Below are 9,514 nucleotides of genomic sequence, written 5' to 3'. Positions count from 1 at the left end.
AGTCTTTTATTATTTATTATTTTTATATACGCGGTCGAAATGGAGCGTTATAATCATGATTATTTTAATTATAATATCTTTATTAAATGTTCTTTATTACATAACTGGCTCTTAGCCCTTCAATTATTCTATTTTGTTTTATACACTTACAGAGTCTTATTATTATTTATTAAATTAAAAAATTCGCAATGGTTTAACAAGTGTAGAATGAAATAAAAAACAATATTGCTTTTGCTGTTATTAACAAAACGTCTAGACCACAACCACAATGCTTTCATCAAGCAGGAAATATATCATAAAATTATTAAAACATATGAGTTTTATTCTATATTAAGAAAAAGTGAGAACAAACCTATTAATAGAAGAAAACGAAAATATTGGGTCAGTCGAATATTTACTATTGAACGATGGTTAGCACAAGGAGCAAGCAATAATCTCGTTAATGAACTGGAGCAACAAGATCGTGAATTCGTGAATCGTGAAAGATATTCACTGTCTTCTTTTTTATTTCAGATAGAGCTTCTTCTTTGAGTTTAAATGACTCAGGTTCTCGTTGACGAGGTAAACGCAGCTAGTCGTATAAGGCACAATCGAAACCGGCAATGCTTTCCAAAAAAACGATGCAACAATTTTCGACGCAATCTTGCGATTCTATGCATATCACATCTCGAGGGCTGCCATATGACACTACTTCTTTAGACTAAGCGATTTTATTTAAATTCGGCGCGTATTACGCTACAATAATGAATTCAGCGGAACGGCGGCGTATCGAAAATAGCGGAACGTCCACGATTGGTCAAATTTTCGATACGCGCGATCCGCGATACGCGCGATACGCTCCATGGGACTGCACCCTAACTTTTGCATTTAATAATTATTAATTCGTTCATTTTTTTATCAACGTGAGAACCATGTCAACGTGTTTATAGCAGATGATGGTAATTATTTAGAATATTCCTGCCCCCTCCTGAAATTTTAATAAAAATATACTCATTCGACGCGTTTTCACTCAAAACGAAATAATCTGGCAGAAAAAAGTGTCGCTCTGCCCCGCGAACCGAAATATTAAACGTTATAGTTAACAACTATTGAGGTTAGGAAATTTGTCACAAAGGCGAAATGAGGTCTATAATCGTACTGTTGCTGACTGTTGCACATGGGTTTCGACTCTTCACGCAAAGTGACTCTTACCCCTTTAAAGGGGCGCACGACTCTCATCTCCCTTCTCTCTCCTGCAAAGGGGCCCACGACAGCACGATTTCTATAATTGTATTGTTATAGAAGTCTTGAGCACTCTTTGCAGGGGGGAAAGGGGGTGAGAGTCGCTTCGCGTGGAGAGTCGAAACCCATCACCTATGTGCAACAGTCAGCAACAGTACAATAGACTTCATTTCGCCTCTGTGACAGATTTCCTAACCTCAATAGTCGTTAACTTTAACGCTTAATATCTCGGTTGGTAGGGCAGAGCGACACTTTTTTTTGCCAGATTCTTTCGTTTCATGCAGAAACGCGTTAAATAAACCTAATTTTATTGATTTTTAAACTGCGGCACCGATTCTGTACAATTACCATTTCTTGAAACCTACGACTTATACGATCTTGCCTTTTTTTTTTTTTAATTTGCACCTTATGCTGTCAACTTTTACTGATATCAAGGATTTTCAATAACTTATACGAATTGAGATGATCCCTTGTCAAACTTTAACGCTTAATAACTCAATTCACGAGGCCAACTGCTGCGTTTTTCTGCCAGATTCTTTCGTTTTGAGTGAAATGCGTCGAATGAGTATATCTTTATTAAGATTTTAGTAAGGAGGAAGGGGGGGTTCTAATAATTACCCAGATTTCTATTGCAATCAGATTGTGTTGGTTATCATTTATTAATAAGCTTATATATATATATATATTTTAATTAATCTTAATTGATATTTCATTTTCTCGGATAGTGTAAAAATAGTATTTTATAAATCTGACAAACACACATGTTTAAATTATATATTTTCATGCCCGTGGTAAACTTAATAATAAAATTATTAAAAATAAACAATATATTTATATAATTTACCTTGAATTTTATTCGTTACTTATTACAAGATTTGGATTAAATGTTGCAGTAGTAGTACCTAATGATATTTTATTTTTTAGGCAATGAATATTGCAAGAGGAATGGGGCTAATTTTTAATAGAATAAATCACTTGAAGGAATGCTTATTCTCTCCTAAACATTTATTGTACACAAATATAGGGATATCAATTTCTCTTTCTGGCATAGGAGATGTTTTAGAGCAACATTATGAGATATTAAAGGTTTGTTAACCGTAACATTTCATGATACTATATCTAGATGATAACTTGTTGATATTCTCTTTAGGGCAAATGGGATAAATGGAGTTTTACTAGAACGAGAAATATGTCTGTATCTGGCATGTCTATCGGGATAGTTTGTCATTACTGGTATAATTTTTTAGACACTAGAATAACTGGACGTACTATTGGTATAGTTTTAAAAAAAGTAATTATTGATCAGTTAATTTGTTCGCCTCTCTGTATAAGTACATTTTTTTTTACACTGGCTTTAATGGAGAATAATAGTTTGACAGAGTTTAAGAATGAAATTAAAAAAAAAGCGCATAGACTATACATAGCTGAATGGGTCATTTGGCCTCCAGCACAAATTATTAATTTTTATTTCCTTCCTACACGATACAGAGTACTTTACGATAACATGATATCTCTCGGTTATGACATCTATACTAGCCATGTAAAATACGATATGCAAACAGTTAGTAGATAATGCTATTTTATTTAGTAAAATATTTTTGTAAAATTACAAATATAATTTAAGTAACAAATCAAATAGAACCTATTTGCCAGTTCATTGAGCTGCTTTTACTACGTATGTATATTTACTAATATATATAATAAAATATATTAAATTTATTAAATTGTAAATATAAATTGCAAAATATAAAATACGAGTAGATAAAATGATAACTGTATTTTCAACTTGATTTTAATCGAATATACAGAAAATGATTATAGTAAAAAATATTTTACACAATCGCATGATAATTGAAATAGGCATGATATGCAATTAAGTTTAGTTTTCATCACGTTTTATTGTAAGAAAAGCGTAACATCTATTTACTTAATTAATCTTCCCTTCACTTGGGCTGATATGGAGTTTTCTTCATACATGTTATAATACTGCTAATATCTTTGATTTATTTTGCATGAGGATGAAGATGAGATTCCCATTTTTAAAACATTCCATCGTGAATGCCGATAGGTACTAACACAGCTGTAAACAGCAGCAAATTGCGAGCTACTAATTTCCAATCATTCGGTACTGCATAAGGTGTCAAAACGTGAGTCAATCTATGAATCTAGAAGAAAGAATCTCCATAAGAAAAAAAATTGTTTTTAATTATCATTAAAATGATAATTGCAATTTTCAGTCAATATAAGAAATAATCTGTTTTTCTTACTTCGTGACTGGCGCATATGAAAATAAACGATGTAACCAACAAGTTTAGCACGGGGAATCTGGGTAATAGTACAAGTACTCCATGCGAATCTGCTGCCAACCATATATGACCTTGCGCAACCAAAGTTTCCAAACTTATTCTACCCAATCCAGCTAAAAGTGCAGAGTGTTTTCCCCGTAATGCCAATGATGCGTTTCGGAGAGCAATGTATCCTACAATCTAACAGATTACATTAATAATAAAATAGTAATATAAAAAAAATTAATAAATATAAGAGAAAAAGTGAAAAATATAATATGATGGAAAAGAATAAATAATAAACGAGTTAAAGCAGTTTTGTAGTTTACCGGAATGAACGCAACATAAGAATGAATTTCCTCGCATTCTGATACAGAGTGACACAAAATCGTGAAAGTAGTATACGCTATTAAGGAAATCAATGCCAGTATAGAAGACAATGCAGTGCCTGGAATGTGATCTACTCTCTGAAGAGCGACAAGACCAGCTCCGAAAGTCAAGCCCCAGACTACGCTGTATCTGTCGACTCTCCAACGAGACCACCATTCACGGATATCGTCATCAGTTGTCACGAATAATGCTTTCCAGGGCCTCGTGACAAAAACTTTCTCAAAGAACACCTGCGTTAATAAAACGTATTATATTTTGAATATATTTTCCTGAGAAATAAGTTTTTTTTACCTACCTCTGACATGTATAGTACGGTAATTGTTGATACAAGACCCAAGAGTTTTAGAGCAAAGTACAGCAAGGCTCTCGGTCCATATTCTGTTAAACTTCCAGAATATATTCTGGGTGGTAACCAAGCTAGAAAATAAATAACTAAAAACCAGAATGATACCAATGGTACGAAATGATAAAATTGATATGGCCTGTTCATGCAAAGGCATAAGGATACTGTCAATAAGTTTAATCTAAACATGACCTGAAACACAAGAAGTAGATTTGATTCCACAGGCAAAAATATGATTTTAATGATTTCAGTTTAAGTTGCATTATAAAACTTTCTAATACTTACTCTAGCAAATCTGACAAGAGACATGTCGCCAGTTTGCCAAAAATAATAAAAATGTCCATATCCAGACAAGAATAAGTAGGCAGAATTAATTAATCTTAAATACATATAAATCGGTAAGACATTTTTGGCACCAGTAACATGATATATTAACACAACCGCTTGCATTAAACCTCTCCATTCATCCGTTTGTTCTCTATTTAACACTCTCGGTCCTCTCTCGCGATCTTCAGTGAAAAATAATCCAAGAGCTAAGATATAGCCAAGTGGTAGCCAAAAACTGAATTCACTGTAATATTTATTCTCCTTCATGAAAAAATTTGTTCTAAAAATGATATAAGAGAGGAGAGAATTATTAAAGCTATTGCAATATCAAGACAAGATTACAAACCTCGGCAAGCGATTACTTACCTGTCACATAAATAAAAATATGCTAATATAATCGAAAAGAGAGCTAGTGATGTAATGAGGGTATAGAAATCTTGTACCTCAGGTTGTTTAACTTGAATGACTTCCGAAGTACCTGCTTCTTCAGTGTCACTTACTTCCTCAGTGGTAACATGAGAATAGGATACTTCGGAACGATACTTGCATAATTTTCTATATAGCCATATACCTCCTCCTATTGTTACACTATAAGATTATTACAAAAATTGTTTTCCATAAGAAGAATAAATCATTGAATTAACGTACAAGTAAAATATTAGATACTCAATTACAATAATGCAAGCGCAGATAGAGTTAACAATTGTAAAATAGTTGCCGGCTCAGGATAACTGCAACAACTGCCATCATCGAAATTCATATGATCATTGCAATATGTATTTAATAGTATTTGAACTTTATGCCGAAGTGACAATGGACTCGCCAAATAACCATCTGGACTTTGTTCAAGAACACCCATACCGACTAATTTGCTGCTTTGCCATATACGAGCCTCACTGTGAGATAATATCTGTATACAGTGATTATAGAATATTTATCTTTTCCTTTATATTATCAGGTAAACGTATCGTCGATGTTACCTTTGCGGCTGCTTTGTTGCATAAGTTGATCTGTTTGTTGTCTAAACTCGACAATTGTGCAGGCAGTCTTTCCTTGAGCACAGGATCTTGTAAGAGCCATAGAAATTGAGAACCCTTTTTAGCCAAAAAGTCTATCGGCTGTACCAGTCGAATCAAACCTGTATTGTATTCCGAATAAAGTTGCGTATCACTGTTATTATTTGCAAGAATGACAGCTGCAGCAGAGCCCGAGACCATTACACTGGGTGCATCTGCCTTCTATAACAAAGATAAATGTAAATTTCACTATTTCATCTTCTGATTCAAACTTCTTATGTGTATTTATACAATTTATCTATTTATTGTATTATATCTATATATATGTACCATACCATCCAGCCTCTAAGGTCTGCTATCATAGAATTATCAAGTCGTGGCCTCCATAGAAATTGTACGTTTAACTTAAGTTGTCCATCATTAAAGCCCAAGTCGGAGTTTTCCGGTAGCTCCGTAAGATCAGATGTTTTACCATCAACCATAAATTGTGAAACAAATGATTTATATAATTGCCTTATTCTAGCATCACCAATAAATACAAAATGATTATGATGGCCCATGAAAGCTAGATATCTCATACATCTTCTGCTGTCTCTGTAAAATGACATAAATTTTTTCTATATAAAAGTTAATTTTTCTTAATAAAATAAATTAAATATAATCTTACGTTTGCGTATAGTGGTGCATCATGCAGCCGTATGGTTGCCATTCCTTGTCACCTTTGTATCTACCTTCTGTCAATAACCATTTGCAAGAATCGCTACCTATGACAGAAGTTATAATATGTTTACGCCAATAGTAAATGACTTGTATTATTAAATTAAAAAATTAAAAATATAACATTGCAAAAATTATTATAAATTTTATGGTTATTGTTAATTTTGATGCTTTGCAGATGTTTCCACTATACCATAAATAAGATGAATGACACCATGATATATAATAAAACAGACAACAAGCGCAGTAGCTAATTTCTTTGCACTTGTTACTGTTATAAGACTAATAAAATATTCGGCCGATGTCATGAAGAAATTCGATCGATATATATCTCAATTACATTAACACTGCAAAATAAAATTATCACAGCTTTCCATTTGATGATACAAATCAACACAAACGTCGTTCTATTCTTCTTGACATTCAAAAAGTGACAAAGATAGAACGACACTTGTGTCGACTGTAGGTGCGTTCAGGGAGACGCTATTAACGCTTGTGTCATTCTATCCTTGTTTTACGTTTAATAAACAACGAAGATAGAATGACAGATAGCGCTATTAGTGTCTTCCCGAACGCACCATGTGTCTCCTAAAAGGAAAGCAGCCTATATGTATAACCAAAGGCTACGTTTACACCGTGCATTTAGGCCGCGGCCTATACAATAGATGTCCTTGTTTATCCTGTATATTGAACAAAGATACCTATCGTATAGGTCGCGGACTAAGCGCACGGTGTAAACGTAGCCAAAAAGAAGCTTGATTTAGCCCGGGATTTAGGGCGACTGTTACCAACGCCGATTAACTTAATCGGCTGATTAGTCCATTGGAATTGACCAATCGCATTTGTCATTTTGTTTGACGACAGATGGCGATTGGCCAATTCCAATGGAATAATCGGTCGATTAAGTTAATCGGAGTTGGTAACAATCGCCCTTAGCTATTTTAACTGCAACCTTATTTTGAAGCGCCTCTATGTCCACAAAACGTGGACATTGAACTACATAGCCAATGTCCACGATCCCGTCGGTAATATCCACGATGCCGTCGATAATGTCCACGATTTTTTTATTGTATTCTTCGCTATGTCCACGATTTTCGGTCCGTTAGACCCTGCGCACAATAGAGGAAATATTAGGAACAGGAATAGATATTAAGATTTTAACCTATCAGATACCAGTTACACCGGAATACATGGTTTCTGATAGGTTGAAATCTTAATATCTGTTCTTGTTCCTAATATTTCCTCCATTGTGCGCAGGGCCATAGATAGATAAAGACAAACAATCAATCTGTCGACGCTTGTTGAACAAACGATTGTTCGTCTTTGTCTATCTAACGGAAAATCATGGATATAGCGAATACAATAAAAAAATCGTAGACATTACTACGGGATTGTGGATATTGACTATGTAGTTCAATGTCCACGTTTTGTAGACATAGAAGCGCTTCAAAATAAGGTTGCAGCTAAATCCCGGGCATGGCCGCTCTCAGACTTTTCTCTGATATAACTGTATATCTATTTACACGTATGTATGTACGGTCAGGGCCAAAAATGTTGCAACACTTTTTTTGATGGGTTTCGCAATGCACCTTGCTCACCGTGCGATAGGTTCTTATTAGGTGCATTTAGTGGTTGCATTCAGTACTATCTATATTAATAAGCAATCCTCAAGCTCAGTGAGCGATTGTAGTACTGAATGGACCCAATGGGTGCATCCAGAAGCACGACCGCTCATTGAGCGCTAAACACTTGTACCTGTTTGGTCTAATGGAATATGCCAATCAGATACAAGAGCTCACTGAGAGCTCAGTGAGCGGTCGTACTTCTGGATACACCCAATGCGAGGGAATAGCGATAGCGATAGGAATAACATGATTTCACCTATTCAAAACTATGTATTCCGATATATTCGATTTCTGATAGGTTGAAATCATGTTATCCATATCGCTATCACTATTCCCTCGCATTGTGTCTTAGGCTTTACAGATTTCTCTTTTAGCGTTTTCGGCTCGGCCAAGTTTGCATCAACCTGGGTTGGATTAATGGCGTTTTATGCTCTCTTATTGGTAGAGCGTGTAACGTCAACCAATAGGAAAGATTAATCCAACTCAGGTTAATGCAAATCCGATCAGGCCGCTATTGCTCTGCATGGTCTCTAGTTTTATCAAAATCACACGAGAGAGAGAGAGAGAGAGAGAGAGAGAGAGACATATGGTATCTTTCTCTAACTTTCACACATATCTGACCTAATTTATAACTCTAATTCATGAGAATGAAACACTGTGAAACACGTGTTAAATCTGAAAATTATTAAAAAATTGTTAGCTGTGCAGTCCCCTTTTGTAATAATTCAACAGCCAAAGGCTATATAATGAAAGTGTTTCGCAGAGACAGTGGGTGCATTCAGTACTATGACCGCTCACTGAGCGCTCAGTGAGCTCTTGAATCTGTTTGATCTATATTTTTAGTTCTAACGGAATATGCCAATCAGATGCAAGAGCTCACTGAGCGCTCAGTGGTTGTAGTACTAAATGCACCCAATGAACGTCGTGCTTTATGAGCAAAAATGTTGGGAGAATAAATTGGACTCCAAAAAACAATTCATTTCTCTACGAGGTTAAATAACATTTGTATTTTTCGACATATAATATAAGAAATTTATTTATTAATTCCTTATAAATTCTTTGTATTGTTTAAATTAAAAAGTAACACATACATAGGTATTTGAATATAGATTAAGGCCGGAATCCATAGTCCGGTCTTAGGGCGGAATCTATAGACGTTGCTCAAGATTCGAGATGGGCTTAAGCTAATGCATGAACCAATCAGAGAGCCGTATTAGCATCTTAAGGCCGGAATCAGACTACGCATTGACCAATCAAAACAATAGGAGCTAAAATTCTTTTGTCCTCACTGGTCAAATTTCAATCTTTCAATCTTCAATCTCAATATTCAATGTGTAGTCTGATACGGGCTTTAGGCCGGAATCAGACTACTGACTCTGCAGACCGACCCGACTGCCAACTCTGACTGCCGATCAATAATGGATCAATCACAATAAGGCCGGAATCAGACTACGCATTGAGGATTGAGATTGAAGATTAAAGATTAAAATTTGACCAGTGAGGACAAAGGAATTTTAGCTCCTATTGTTTTGATTGGTCAAATTTCAATCTTTCAATCTTCGATCTCAATATTCAATGCGTAGTCTGATT

General features: G+C 34.9%; 2 protein-coding genes across 4 annotated transcripts; one reads left to right on the top strand and one right to left on the bottom strand.

Moving 5' to 3' along the window:
- Positions 1-889: 889 nt before the first annotated feature.
- LOC108728032 (mpv17-like protein 2) lies at positions 890-3,540 on the top strand. Of its 2 annotated transcripts, none has more exons than XM_018456387.1 (5): positions 890-938; positions 2,146-2,307; positions 2,372-2,512; positions 3,290-3,368; positions 3,459-3,540. In XM_018456387.1, exons 1-4 carry the CDS (start codon positions 933-935, stop codon positions 3,305-3,307), a joined length of 327 nt encoding a protein of 108 aa, XP_018311889.1. In that variant the 5' UTR covers positions 890-932; the 3' UTR covers positions 3,308-3,368; positions 3,459-3,540. The 2 variants fall into 2 exon arrangements, with proteins under 2 accessions (XP_018311889.1, XP_018311880.1); XM_018456378.1 differs by having other exon boundaries at positions 3,239-3,368.
- Positions 3,090-6,769, bottom strand: LOC108727995 (CAS1 domain-containing protein 1). 2 transcript variants are annotated; one of them, XM_018456344.1, is made up of 11 exons: positions 6,493-6,769; positions 6,250-6,346; positions 5,918-6,176; positions 5,547-5,804; positions 5,241-5,476; positions 4,933-5,154; positions 4,525-4,846; positions 4,192-4,431; positions 3,836-4,126; positions 3,489-3,707; positions 3,090-3,386 (listed from the first exon to the last, which is right to left on the bottom strand). In XM_018456344.1, the coding sequence occupies exons 1-11, from the start codon at positions 6,605-6,607 to the stop codon at positions 3,261-3,263; spliced, it is 2,385 nt and encodes a 794-aa protein (XP_018311846.1). In that variant the 5' UTR covers positions 6,608-6,769; the 3' UTR covers positions 3,090-3,260. The 2 variants fall into 2 exon arrangements, with proteins under 2 accessions (XP_018311846.1, XP_018311849.1); XM_018456347.1 differs by lacking the exons at positions 6,250-6,346; positions 6,493-6,769 and having other exon boundaries at positions 5,913-5,988.
- Between the last annotated feature and the right edge of the window lie 2,745 nt (positions 6,770-9,514).

This window comes from Mycetomoellerius zeteki, unplaced genomic scaffold (genome assembly GCF_001594055.1).
Source record: "Mycetomoellerius zeteki isolate Tzet28-1 unplaced genomic scaffold, Tzet1.0 scaffold113, whole genome shotgun sequence".
Classification (NCBI taxonomy): domain Eukaryota; kingdom Metazoa; phylum Arthropoda; class Insecta; order Hymenoptera; family Formicidae; genus Mycetomoellerius; species Mycetomoellerius zeteki.
This window is presented reverse-complemented; position numbering and strand designations above follow the sequence as displayed.